Source organism: Olea europaea, unplaced genomic scaffold (assembly GCF_002742605.1).
Source record: "Olea europaea var. sylvestris unplaced genomic scaffold, O_europaea_v1 scaffold1576, whole genome shotgun sequence".
NCBI lineage: Eukaryota > Viridiplantae > Streptophyta > Magnoliopsida > Lamiales > Oleaceae > Olea > Olea europaea.
Window position 1 is genome coordinate 71,684 of NW_019233374.1, and position 14,606 is coordinate 86,289.

A 14,606-nucleotide genomic window follows, 5' to 3' on the forward strand; every position below is an offset into this window, starting at 1 on the left:
GCAAACTATAAATTATGTTTTCTGAAGACATTTATTAATTAGGAGTTGCAAGCAACAAGAAATACTCAAGGAATAAGATGGAGAACGTAAGCAGAACAATATAATTATTCTTCTTTCTTATATCTGGGCATTATTTAAATTACCAATAGCCATATTCTGTCATCCCTAAATTTGTGGTATAAGGCTTAGTTTACTGCTTGACCTTCTTATTAGTATTTATTTAATAGTGCAGTTTAATATTCTTCCAGTGTAATATCGAGAACTTAGCATTATGTTTCTTGAATTTATTTCTGTACTTGTTTATCATTTTGTACAGCACTCCTTGTTCTCATTTATGTAATTTCATCATGTGATAAATGAAATTATGTTTCTTGTTAAACAAGATATCAAGACCTTAAAGTCCAAACAAGACCATTCACCAAGACAGGGTGGGGCGGGGCAGGGGGACTTGATGCGACTCAAAATGAGTGGTTGATGTACCAGATCAAGCTTTTCTTGTAATCAGTCTCGAGAAATGACCATTCTCTAATAGCCGCATCTCTAATTGCTCCAGCAGCAAGAAATCTTGCATTTGCCAACTCAGAATTTTCTGAATCCTCAAAGCAATTATAGTAAGAAAAGAATTGCACTTCATTTTTACATAGTAAGAAATTATAATATATAATACACAAAATTCACCAAAGACAGGCTCGGATTACCATTTCCGAATGACTAAAGAACAGAAGATCAAAGTTTCTTCAGATAACATAAACCAGATAGTATTCAAGAAACTGATGCACTATATGCATGCTGATATCTATATCTTGTGTACCTTTCAAAAAAAATCTATATCTTGTGTGTTAGCATGTGAACAGCGGGGAAGGGGAAGATATCGTATAGCAATCATATTTCGAATTAAGAAATCCAATTCACACACTCATAAGCCTCTATCTCCAATCATCTAATAGAATCAAGTATACCGTGTGAAAAACAAGATTACCATACAATGATGGCATGCAAAACAAGCAAGTGCTGCATGTTGAATTCTTTGAAGTGAGTATCAGCAATTTTATAACTACATTTCCAATTCTGATACAGCACATTGATGAGCTACAATATGACACAGCCTTACTAGGAAACATCTAAATGAAACAAACAAATTATGGGCTTAAGAACATAAATGCTACACAGTTCAGATTGAAGTCTTCTAAAATCAACAAAAGAAAAATTTTCTGATGGCTAACAAGGACAAACTGAAAATACATGCCCCTTGGATTAGGACGAAATTGAAGATTACAAAAAATGGAAGTTTAATCAAAAGTCAAACAAACAGAATTGAGGGGAGCTTTTTCAGCATTAACGCATTATATATTAAGGGGTTGTTTGAGCCCCATTCTTTTTACAATGCATTTTGTAATAGTGTTATGATGGAAAATGTATGGTTAAAAATAAGAAAAAAATTTGGGTTTGCGTGTAATATTATTTTATTGAAGAATGTGTGGTTGAAATCAAATCAAATCACTGTTTAAGAAGGTATTTTAATAGGAAAATGGGGCTCAAACAAGGGCTAAATGATCTCGGAAACGATTAGGTGAAAGAAGCATGATTGATCCATCTATCTTACTAAAACTAGATTTTCTTTCTTGCCCTTGGGTTCATTTGGTGAATCGAATTAAAGAAGAAACAACTTGAGATGTAGACTTCCAGGGATTCCAAGAAGAGCCTTTCACAACCTTTTTAGAATCTCGAGCATTTGGGTTCAATCAATATTTTCTCTTCACAACCCTCCGCGCAATATAACTGTTGCAAAGGAAATTGACCAGAGCCACTTTCTAATCGAAGCCAAAATTCGTATTTTCAGGTTACCCGGACCCTGACTTTACTATAGCTAATCTCAAGCTACTGGATGTTTTTTTGACCTTCTCACAGAAATTCCCTCTTTAGCTTTTCCTAGAAACGGCCACCTTTCTCTGATTTCTTGAGATATACAATATATTGGGATGCTAGGCAGAATACATTGAATGAGTTATCTGCCACCTCCAGACAAAAAACTATCAGCAGAGTTCTATCATATTAACGAGACAGTGCAATCTTTCTTTTCAGCCATCTAATGTTGACTGAATGACTGGTTTCGACCTTTAGAGATAGGTTATCCACTACAATTTGTTACAGCAGATTGATAATTTCTCAAGTAGAGACGATCGATCATTTGTTCATTCATTGTGATGGTGTACATTGTGATGGTGTACGTTGGATTTGAAATAGTATACTTGGTTCTCAATCTATGAATTGGGTGATGCCTCGTCGTATAGAGGACGTGATATAGGCATGGCAGAGAAAACTTCGTGATAAGGATAGAAAAGTAGCATAGCACCTTATCCCGGATTGCATTGTATGATGCGTGTGGAGAGAAAGGAACAATCGCTGCTTCGAAGACCAAACAAAGACAAAAAAGCAGATAAGAGAAATATCTTACTTTACTTTGTATTCTTGGTTTAATGCTGTGGCTAGAAATCCTGTAGACGGGTTGCCTAATTTCATGTTGTTCCTTAATGGCTTAAAGTGATTGTACACCCCCCGTGTATTCTCTTTTAAGTAATAAAATTATATGACTACCTATCAAAAAAAAAAAATAATCAATTTTAGCCACATATTTTCAACCATACATTCCATCAATTTTTATTAAAATTTACCAAAAATCTTATTTAATTCTCACTAAACAGTCCCTTAGTGTTTTGATTTAATAGATTTTATTAAATATTTCCTACTTGGAATAAGATCTTTGAAACCCTATATAAAGCGGTATTTTGCATTGTAATAAAAACAACCTTGATATGAATAAAAATTAATATTTCCCCACTAAATTCTCTATAATCTCTCCCTCTTCTTCTCTCTTTCGTCCCCTCTTCTTCCTTTCTCAATCTTGTTCTTGTTCGTTGCATCCTAAGTCACTCGTAGAACAAAAGCTTAAAAATAAGTAACCTATTTGATTTACAATTAAACTAGCAAACAGCAGGCTCGGAATAATAAACTATGGCAGAATCTAGAAGCTAATAATAATTCTAATGTTGTCTGCTACTTCACATTGCCATCTCCAGTCACACTTACTAAAATATTCCTCCATCAACCACAGAAATAGCAAACATCACATGCATATTTTCATAAAACATTACCTAGAATGAATTGACATGCCTGGTATGGTCGAGGAGACTGGTTTAGTGATAATATGGTTGCCTCAGCAGCAGCTGGATTTGCATGCATCTGTATATATGTTTCGGTGCAGAACATTGCGTCCATATATGCACCCAAAAATGAAACATACTCAAGACTGGTGCATTTCAAAACTTACAGTTCAAATACAAAATAAGATAGATTATGACCCTCTCTAGCAGCATTTTTTTAATCTGTCATCCATTTATTGATGATGAATGAAAGTTGTAACATTGTTATAGATATCAAAAACATTTGCAAACTAGTGATTGCCCGGTACACAGCTTTAATAAATTTCACCATTTAGATCAAACGATATACGATTTCTTGCAGTTTCATTTTTTATATAGTTCCAGAGCTAATAGAGTTCACCATTTGACTTCATGCTCTAACATTTCTTAAAGTTTTGATTGTGCATATCGCTAACAGTTCACAATCCGATTCATTAGTAGAATTTTTGCACACTGGATCTATTAGTGAACAGAAAGTATACAAAATTTATATAATTTTTATATATATAATCGTCTAGAACTGATCAATCGGAGGATGCATCATAAAAAGTTCAGAGTAGATGGAGAGGATGAGAATCCATAATTAATAGGACATTTTAACTGAGCACATTGCATGACTTCAACGAAATATGAAAAAACAGCAAAGAAGCCGAAATTATGATGTTGAGAGTGGAATTATTGTTTTCAAACCTAGATTTACGTGCACAATAATTCCGGTTCCTAGCGCAGCAAATTGACATTTTCAGTTCATAAAATACATATATGATTAATCTGTTTTTATCACCAATACGACAAAATCAAACATCTTTCTTTACACCCGCACATTACAAAAGTTCATCATTTGTTTCGATATGTCAGTTTTACACTCCGATAAACGGGAAATATACAAATGATTTGCAAACTTTGGAATGTGAAGCAAACTATATTATAATAATTTGTCCGCTGATGCTGCCAACCGAGCAGTAAAGGCGTTTACAGATGTAAGCAATTCAAAATTGTAATGAACCTGAATAGAACTGCAGGCAAGTTCGATAGATCGCATCGTGGCTTGAAGTTGTGCCATATCTGGGGGGCCCGTATTCGGATGATAGCCGGCTTGATGCATCGTCGTCGTCGTCGCTGAACTGGGGACGGCGATGGAGAGGTGGGATGGAAATGTAAAACCGCTGAGTGATGTGTGCTGTGTAGGGTGGTGTGGCGAAAATACGAAGGTGCCCTTCACAAATATCCTATAGGCGCCCTTATAAAAGTATTTTCTTTCCAAAAGCCCAACAAAACTGTCTAGGAGAAATTGGACGTCACCACGAAAATAAATTTTAGCAAAAAGAAGCTATTCTGTAAAGGAATAAGTAGCTTGAAAATTAATTAGATGCATCCAAACATGCTCTTATTATTAAAGTAAGCTTTAGCTTATAATGTCGTGGGCACCTTCTCATTTTTATGTTTTCTAATATCGTGTTGAGGGTCGATCACCTCGTTTGTATTCAATTTCAGTATCCATCGTGTGAACTTAAATTTCCAACACCTCTATAATAGAAGCACTGTGACATTGCTTCTCGTGCAAAGAATGTGGCAAGACCAACATGTGGGGATTTGTTGGCAAGGGAGTTAGAAGAAAAACGTAAAATAAAAGTGGGTTAAAAATTCAAATGGTCATTGAACTTTACACAATGTTTTTCGTTGATGATTAAACTTTAAAAGTTTTTTGAATAGTAACTTATCAAATCGTTATTATATCGATCATTAGACTTTAAAAGTTTATCAAATAATTTTTTTAACTCACCGTTGAAAAATTCAACTTACTCACTGACATGACAAATGAAAAATACTTACATTTCATATTATTATAGTTAGTTGACGACAAATTAGTCAAAAAAATTGTTTATAAAAAAATGTGAATAATGGGAAAATGTAATAAATATAATATACTAAGAGTTTGTCTAAGCCTTATTTGTTAGGATAATTGAAATTGTAACAGTGATTTTTTGGAAAATGTAGGTTAAAAAGTAGGGGGAAAGCGTTAGGTTTACGTGTAAAATTATTTAATTAAGATGGTATGTGATTAAAAATAAACATGAGGAAAATATGAATTTCAAAATAATGGAGCTCAATTATGTTTAACTGAAAATTCTGATAAACAAGAGAAAATAAGCAAATGTTAAAATTCAATTACATTTTCTATTAACACTTTTAGTAGGTTGAAACACGTTTTTGATTGATTTCAACCAATAACAATAATGTTTCATGTTGGCATTTTTATTTGTTACGTCAGTGGGTCCATTGAATATTAAAAAGTGAGAGTCACTGAAAGACGAACGGATTAATGATTTCAAAATTCAATCATCATCCTAAAAGATTTTAAAGTTTAATGATCAATGGAATGATAATTTAATAAAATGTGGTGACCATCCGAAATTTTTTTAAGATTAATGACCAATAGAATATTATTGGATAAGTCGGTGGACATTCAAGAAACTTTTACAGTCCCATATAAAACATTGTACAAATATCAATGGCCATTTAGGATTTTTAACCCAATAAAAGTTGTTGTAATGAATCACGGATGAAGGTTAATAACAACGGATTAAAGTTTTAATGTTCTTTTGCCGACCATAGCGAGTGTATAATACAGTAAGCCCCTGTTTGAGCCTCATTATTTGAAAAAAAAAATGTTTTTAAACAGTGTTTTGACATCTTTTAAACAAAACATTTTTTAATAAAATAATATATCACGCAAATTCAATTTTTTTTATTTTTTAACCACACATTTTCCATCAATACACTATTCAAAAATTTATTATTATAAAAATAATGAGGCTCAAACAAGTGCTAAATCTCTCTATATTGATATTTTTGTCTCAACTTAGGTGAATTATGAACAAAAATAAACTCGATATCGTAATAAGTTATAATTTTTTTAGGTCGCCTTCTAAGGAACTTGTCTTCACATACTAATAATTGCCTGTGAGATAAAATAAATTATTTATCTAAAGTTGAAATCTAGGTAATTATCGATTGTGTAATTTATACTCATAATTAATTATCTTTGAACAATTCAATAGAGTAAATTCTAACTATCCAACAAACTACCGGACTATCGAACACATAATCAAAATATCATAGTAATATTAAATTCAAAAAATGATCATGCCATACAACGTCGTAAACTCTAAGGGAAGCATCCACGGACCTATATTATGAGTAAATAATCCAATATAGAAGAAGGATACGATCATCTTGTATTTTTGGTATTTCAATTATTTATTGACTACATGTTTGAGAACCACTATTTGAAAATTCTTTTTTTTTTTTTTTACATACTCATTTTCAACCACACGTTAATATAATAAAATGTTCTATACGTAAATTTAAACATTTTTTAAGTTTTTAACCACACATTCTCGTAAAAATTGCCATTCAAAATATTATTTTCCCAAATAATAGCTATCAAATGGGGGCTAATTATTTACTAAAAGACTAAAAATAACTAACGTTGAAATAGAAAAACAATTTCAAAGTGTACGTACCAAGTCAAAGTGGAAGATTTTTCAAAAGGAGTGGTTGATTGAAAAATTATATTGTAAAGTATCTTGTGTTGATGATGAAAATAAATTATTTGATATGGTTAAAGATATATTGGATGGAGATCGACATACAAAACCACATTTCACTAGTCGTTGAGGTGACTAGAGAAACAAGGTATTGTTAGAAGTAAGAGATAATTTATGCAAAAAAAATTTTATAAGTTATTTTGAAACTAAATATCTATAAAGTTTCGACAAAGTATATCTTAGCACATTGGAGGAAAGATTAAGCGCTCGTTTGGCCCCTTTATTTCACATTATAATGAAAGGAATAGTAATTTGTTGGAGAATGTATAATAAAAAAAAAGAAAATTATTTGATTTACGTGTAATATTATTTCATTAAACACCGTGTTTATTTGATAAAGAAGAGAAAAAAATGAATTATAATTTAATGGAGGTCAAAGGGAGGACTTAAAAGGTCTTACAACAAGATGAAAGTTATGTATAATAATTGGAAAGGCAATCAAGAGGTCAACGTTATCTTAAGTTGCAAAAGAAATTAGATGAAAGTTGCTAACTTGATTGTCCTTTTCGATGAGAATTGTATAGTACTATGGAACAATTGATTTCAGTGAAAAAAAAAAATAAAGAGAAATTAATCAATTTTTGAGGAGTTTTTTTTTTTTTTTTAATTTACAGGTGCCAATGCCATTTGAGTTACAACTAATATTGATTACTGTGATAATGTTGGTGACTTTTGTATAATTTTTGGTCAAAGCAATGGATTTTGTAGTCCTTTTGGTTGTTCGAAGACGCGGACGTTCAAACAAGAAAACAGTGTCTCCAATACAGAAAAGTTTCGTACTAAGAGAAACAAGAAGACAAAAAGTCAAAGAAAGAGAGAAAATAAATTGAGTTACATGATTACACATGATCTTTTACTTTTATTTAAAAATGACAATTTACTTAAACATGTTAAATTTATCATAATTTTTATCTACTTTCAATCTCCAACAATCGAACAAGTTGTTTGCATGCTCATTGGGATTGCCACGCAAAAAAATTTCGATATTCGAGCAATTTTTATATAATTTTGATATTCTCTAATTATGTATTACTCCGATGATAAATTTGTAAGTTTATTTCACTTTACCGCCCAAGAGCACGAAAAACAAGCATATACACTTTATAAATTCATGTTATTGAAATGACAAGCTTCCAACAGCGCATATCTTACTTTAAATACTTGTCATCTTCACTTTAGACCTCAAATTTTACCAATTTCCCTATTCAATGCTCGAGTACTCTCGTTCGATTAATTCACAATTCCATGGTAACTTTTTTGCCTTAGGCCATGACATACATTTTCAAAATCCATTTGTGCTGAAATGAATATGGCACTGTATAATTTTGAATCAGGTAAAAGTACATACCACTTAATTATTGTATAGGCCTTTGCATTTACGCGAATGATCAACATTTTATGCTCAACTTACACTAATGAATTTTTAAATTTGCAGACGATGGGACAAGCTATGCAAATATTAACGATTTGGTTAATGAGACAATTTTTTTTGGAGGCTTTGGGTAAGTCTTTTTTCGTTTAGATAAAAATTATATTTTTAGTAGATTTTGATAAAAGGAAAATTTCAAATTCAAGAGATTAAGTATCACTTATTTCAAGACCCAACTTTTTGAACTCTGACAAGGGCATTAAGTTTATGCTAACTTCAAAGTCACATAGTGCCCTATCAAATGTGATACCACCAATATTGCACGGGATGTTGAAGCTACTCGGATCTTTCAATTTGTGAGGGAGCTTCTTCGGAAATATAGCACTACACTCCTCTGTTAGCTTAACAGTCTCAAATTCCTTTAACTTTCTCTTCTTTGATATCACTTCCTTTAAGAACTTGGCATAGTTAGGCATTTGGGCCAAGGTTTCTGCAAAGAGAATGTTGATGTGGATTTTCTTGAAGACCTCCAGAAACTTTGCGAATTTTTCATCAAACTCCTTCTTCAAATACCTTTGCCGGAATGGTAGTAGGGGCTTCAAGATAGGTGGGTTGTCCGGAAATGAAATTGAGTAAAGCTTATAAATCTTCTTTGTTGCCTTGCCTCAATTTTCTGCCCTTCAGTCTGCTTTTCCCTTACAAGAATGGGATCCAATGTAGGTACCCCAACCTCTCTAAGCTTGCGTTCTTCAACTGCTTTACCGCCTCTTAGGGTGATAGCATTGCAGTGTTCCCGTGAGTTAACCTCTGTGTCACTGAAAAATTGTCCTTTTTGTTGAGACTGTATTGCAATTGCTATCTGACCAATCTGTACCTCCAAATTCTTCATTGTAGCCCCCAAGTTGGTCATATGTGTCTCAATGCTGTCAAGTCTTGCGTCATCTTTGTTGAACCTCAATCTGGTCTCCGAAATGAAGGTTCCTAAAATATCTTCCAATGATGGCTTTCGCTCAAACGCTTGATTATTGAACCCCTGATAGTAGTTGTTTCCTGAGTAGTTTCCCTTTTGATTGAAATTCTGATCGTTCACATGCTGAAGTTGTTCATTCTCCCTTTCAACTTTTTGGTATGCAGTGGATGTAGTCATAATAGATTTTGATTTCCTTTGTGATCCATGTGAAGTCAATACAACTATTTGATTAGTGAGAGATGACATTTGAGCTGCAAGGGCGGTTATAGGATCTACTTCATAAAGGCCGGCAACTTTCTTTGCACTTGAACTCTCACTTGGCCATTGATAGCTATTAGTAGCTATCTCATCCAATAATGCATAAGCCTCATTTAGAGTTTTGGATAATAGTGCACCCCCTGCTGCAGAATCTACCACTATCCGTGTCTGACCATTCAAACCGTTGTAGAAGGTTTGTATCTGCAACCAATCAGGGTAACCATGCTAAGGACATCTTCTGAATAGATCTTTATATCTCTCCCATGCCTTATAAAATGGTTCAAAGTCTAATTGTCAAAACTGTCCAATTTCACTCCGTAATTGCGCTGCCTTCAAAGGTGAAAAGAATTTTGTAAGAAACTTCTACGCTAACCCCTCTCAAGTTGTGATGGATCCATACGGCAATGATTGGAACTATGTCTTGGCTTTGTCTCTTAGGGAAAAGGAAAATAGGAGGAGTTGGATTGCATCTTCAGTAACACCATTCATTTTCACTGTATCACAGATCTCCAGAAAGGACCCCAAATGAGCATTTGGGTCTTCTGTTGGAGCTCCCCCAAACTGATTCTGCTGCACCATGTGTATAAGTCCTGGTTTTAGTTCGAAATTGTTTGTAGCAATTGCTGGGCGTGCGATGCCAGAATAGTTGTCATTGACAATCGGTCTTATGTAGTCTCGAATAGCCCTTTGTTAGTTATCCTCATTGGCTACTCTAGCATCCTGTTCTGCCATTGCTTCCCGTTCGTTTCTTTGTATGCCTCTGAGAATGCGAAATGTACGTTCTGGTTCAGGATCAACAGGTAGTAGGTCTAGATTTCTCGCCCTTCGCATAAACAACTGAAAATAACTCCAAGGAAGCCCTTAAAGATAGACACAAAAATGAATAAAATAAAAATTACGATAGAAATAAAAATCTAAAGTAAAATGAAAGCTAATTAGTAATAATATCAATTGAATTCAAATAAATCAATCCCTGGCAACGGCTCAAAAAACTTGTCACGCGATTTATGCAACATGATTTTTAAACCGCAAGTGTACGGTGTCAAGTTTTGTATTATAGTAAAGAAGTTAGGATGTCGAACCCACAGGGATTGATATTCGAATCAATTGAGTACTATAATTATTTTATCTTTCCCTTTATTTAGACGATCAAATTTTAAGTCAATGTTTTTATGCTAAATTAAAATTAAATAAGATGAACGATGCAAGTAAACGAAGGCAAATTATGAAGTTTCTTATCAAATTATGAATGCCTAGGGAATGATTTCACCGTACATTCGACAATATTTTTCAACCGTATAATTATTTCTATCAATCTTTCCAAAATTTATAGGCAAGAACGCTAAAATGATCCTATTTCCCTCTCTCGAGCACCAAATAAAATTTATTTTTATATATTAATTCCAATATCTCTATTGCGAATTAAAAATATAAAAATTATCAAGCACTTGGTTCTTAATTAAAACAAGTCTCAAAGATTCACACTTTCTCTTGAAACCTACGAAATCAAGGTTATGTTGTCTTAAATCACGCTTAAATTTGCCTCTCTTGAGCACCAAAATTTAGAACATAAAATCAGTCAGTTGAAAGCATTGCACACAAACAACATAAATAAATAAAAAGAAAAGATCAATTGAAATAATTATAACGAAATCCAAACATGTTTCGAGTAGGCTACATCATCCCTAGAATAATTGTTTAGTTCATAATTAAGAAAATCGACATAAATAAATTAATAAGAAAGAACATAGAAAAGAAAAGGAATAGAAAAACTCGTTTTTGCCGCTCGATTTCTTCTTTCATTGTTGCCATATTCTCTCAATTAACTTCCTTTTCTTTAATTGTATTGACCAGCCATGGGTTTGTCTCCAGATTTTTGCAATTGGCCGGCTAAACTCCTCTTTCTAGTCACGTGTTCTTGCCGGCTGCTTCCAATTTTCCTTGCTCGTTCTCCCTCTCTTAATTAGGTTTTTTAGGTAGTATTTATAGTCTCCTCAAGTGTTGGACAATTCTGGGTTGGGATGGGCCGAGAAAGAAATCCAAAAATATCAAAATACGTTTCCCCGCATAGCCTTTACTATCAAGTTCAGCTTCATTGGCGCCATGGCACCCGGTTCGGGTGGAAAATTCTTTCAGCGCGTCTTTCAATATTTTTAGCATAACTTTCTCGTCTGATGTCCAATTGAGGTGATTCAAAGCTCGTTAGAAAGCTAACTCAAAGGGGCACAAATTTTCTTCAGATATTATTCTCTACTTCGATCGTTTGCTATGTTAAAAACGAGTCTCAATGTGAGGCTAAAATTTCAGAGCACAACTTTTCAGTTAGAAATTGATTTGTGATCATATTTTGATCAAATTTGATCCCTTTGACATCTTTTTTTTCATCCAATTGACTCCTAGCATGCTCGGATCTTCATTGCGAGGTTCAACACAACTTTTCAATATTTGCATTTTAGTCCCCGAACTTTGGATCTCTTACAATTTAGTAATTTTCTCCAATTTCGCCAACTTTTGCTTATTTCTTTCAATTTCATCAACCTACATCACAACACAAAACACACACAATAAAAAGCTCTAAAACACTCTCAAGAGTAACAAAATAACAAATTAGGTAGCATAAATATTATGAGTGTAGAGCACTCATGAGCAAACTGTATTACATTTAACTATGAACAAAATTAAGTAAATTTCATTATATTCTAATCATGAGATAAGATATTCAACAAGTTGACTTGTTTAACTTGTATAAGTCGTCTAAAATGTTCCAAGTCTTATTGAATCGTTTTAGAGTGAAATCAAGGCCCGTGACTTAAAACGACATGATACTAATGAAAAGATTAGGTGTCGTTTCAACTATTTTTGTATTCATTTCACTTTATGTTCACTCGTATCCTTATAAAATGAATGAATGCAAGTTTTTACTACATTTGAATATCGAGAACCCAAAATTTAAAACGCTACCATTTTAAATTATTGGGTGTTATTTCAACTAATTTCATATCCGCTTTACTTTATTTTCCCTCGTATGAACATGACAATTAGCGAATGGAAGTTTTCATTACATTTGAACCTGAGTAACGATATAAAGTTCACATGATAGTGACCAACAATATTGTTTCATAAGAAAATTACAATAGATTTTACTGTGAACGAAGATAAGGGACTCCAATTTCGTTATATTTGTTTAGCTTGTAAAAGCACGTTATCGTCAACACATTAATTCAAATTATAGCAAGTCACTTTATAATCTGGTTGGAAACTACACTACACCTGATAATAAAAAAAAACGTTAGTAGCAAGTGTGGTATGCAACAAAGAGCACGTGCAGTTGTTCAATGTGTAACATTATTTTACTAGTTTAACTCAAAAAGGCATCTGATCATTTTAAATGTATGAGTGACGTTTCTACTCATTTCGTGTTCGTTTTGGTTTATTCATGCCTGTAACCATTTTAAAGTTTAAGAATGAAAGTTTTAACTACATTTCATCAACACGTTGGTTCAAACTATAGCAAGTCATTCTATAATCGGTTAGAAAATATACTACACTACACCACACTTGACAATAAAGAAAAATGTAAGTCGCAAGTATGGTATGCAAACATAACATGTGTAGTTGTTCAATGTGTACAAGACATGTATGATGTTTCAAATACTATTTTACTAGTTTTGGAATGAAATCGATACCTCTTGACTCAACAAGGTGTTTGGTCATTTTAAATGTATGAGTGATGTTTCTACTCGTTTCATGTTTATTTTGATTTATTCATGCATGTAACCACTTGAAAGTTTAAGGATGAAAATTTTAACTATATTTCGTCGACACATTGATTTAAACTATAGCGAATCCCACTATAATTAGAATGAAAACTACACTACACTACACTTAGACAATAAAAAAAATGTAAGTAGAAAGTGTGGTATACAAAATATAGTACGTGTAGTCGTTCAATGTGTACAAGTCATTTATGATGTTTCAAATATCGTTTTACTAATTTCGGACTGAAATTGATATCTCGTGACCCAAAACAGCATCTGGTCGTTCTAAACGTATGGTTGTCGTTTAGGGTTTAGGGTTTCGGGCTTGGGTATATGGTTTAAATGTATGGTTGCATTTATAGTATTGGATGATATTCCGAACATTAATTTATTAGTTTTAGAGTGAAATCGAGACTTTTTTACTCAAATGGCATATTGTCGTTTTACTCGTAGGGGTGCCATTTAGGGTATAGGATATAAAAAATATCGAATATGTAATCATTCAACATGTATAAGGGAAATTCTAACCCTACTACTCAGAACGACATGTGATCATTTTACAAATATGACTGTCGTTTAGGGTATATAGAAATCGTTCAAGGTATATAAAACATAAAACATTTCGAAACTGAAATCAATTTACTACCTAAAATGGCACATGAAATTTTGAACAATACGTTGAATATATAGTTCACACAAACGTGAAATCGAGATTCTATTGCCCAAAACGATATGTAATCGTTTTAAATGTATGTGTATCATTTATACTAATTTCGTGTTCATTTTCACTTGTTAGCACTTGAAAGTGTAAGGATGAGAATTTTGACTAGATTTTGATCTCGCGATCTACACAAAGTTCAAACGATAGTGAGTAACATAATATATTTGTTTGGAAATTACACCACACTTGACAACGAACGAAAAATATATTACATATATTCGTTCAAAAATACAGGTCTTCTATCACGTTCCAAACATTCATTCACTACTTTAGCGTGAAATCGAGACCCTGTAATCCAAAATGATATATAGTAATTTTAAATGCATGGGGTGTCGTATATACTAATATCGTGTCCATTTTCACTTGTGTAATAGCGTGTGCAATCGCAACTCTTTGCTTTTGCCCATCAAAAAGTTGAACACGTCGCTCACCAACTTTAGTGGAATAGTCCTCCGAAAGGGCACCGATGAAACTGTGCATTAGTGAGCTTCGTAGCTTCTATAATCTCCTTTTTTGGCTCCCTCTTAACCATAAGAATGTTTTCGGATTAATGTGGCCAAAAAAGTCGGCTCTTGTCGGACCAATTTGACGTGCTTCCTTAAAGATTTGAGCTTCCGTTTCTTGATGTCTTTGCCCGTGTAAGTTTTACAGTATCATTAACATCAGATAATAATTTGGAGACTTAAGTGTGTGTTTTGCAAAAAATGATTGAATACTAC

At 33.0% G+C, this 14,606-nt stretch overlaps 2 protein-coding genes across 2 annotated transcripts in view; both read right to left on the bottom strand.

The window, feature by feature from the left end:
- Positions 1-4,414, bottom strand: part of LOC111376915 (exportin-4) — a 44,557-nt gene extending 40,143 nt beyond the window's left edge. Inside the window, exons 1-3 of the mRNA XM_022999926.1 lie at positions 4,207-4,414; positions 3,153-3,240; positions 468-589 (exon numbers count right to left, since the gene is read on the bottom strand). Coding sequence (XP_022855694.1) covers positions 468-589; positions 3,153-3,240; positions 4,207-4,305 — 309 coding nt within the window. The 5' untranslated portion in view covers positions 4,306-4,414. The remainder of the gene's footprint in view (positions 1-467; positions 590-3,152; positions 3,241-4,206) is intronic.
- A 3,975-nt stretch (positions 4,415-8,389) lies between these two features.
- Positions 8,390-9,987, bottom strand: LOC111376916. The gene is made up of 3 exons (XM_022999927.1): positions 9,904-9,987; positions 8,840-9,609; positions 8,390-8,753 (listed from the first exon to the last, which is right to left on the bottom strand). Exons 1-3 carry the CDS (start codon positions 9,985-9,987, stop codon positions 8,390-8,392), a joined length of 1,218 nt encoding a protein of 405 aa, XP_022855695.1.
- Between the last annotated feature and the right edge of the window lie 4,619 nt (positions 9,988-14,606).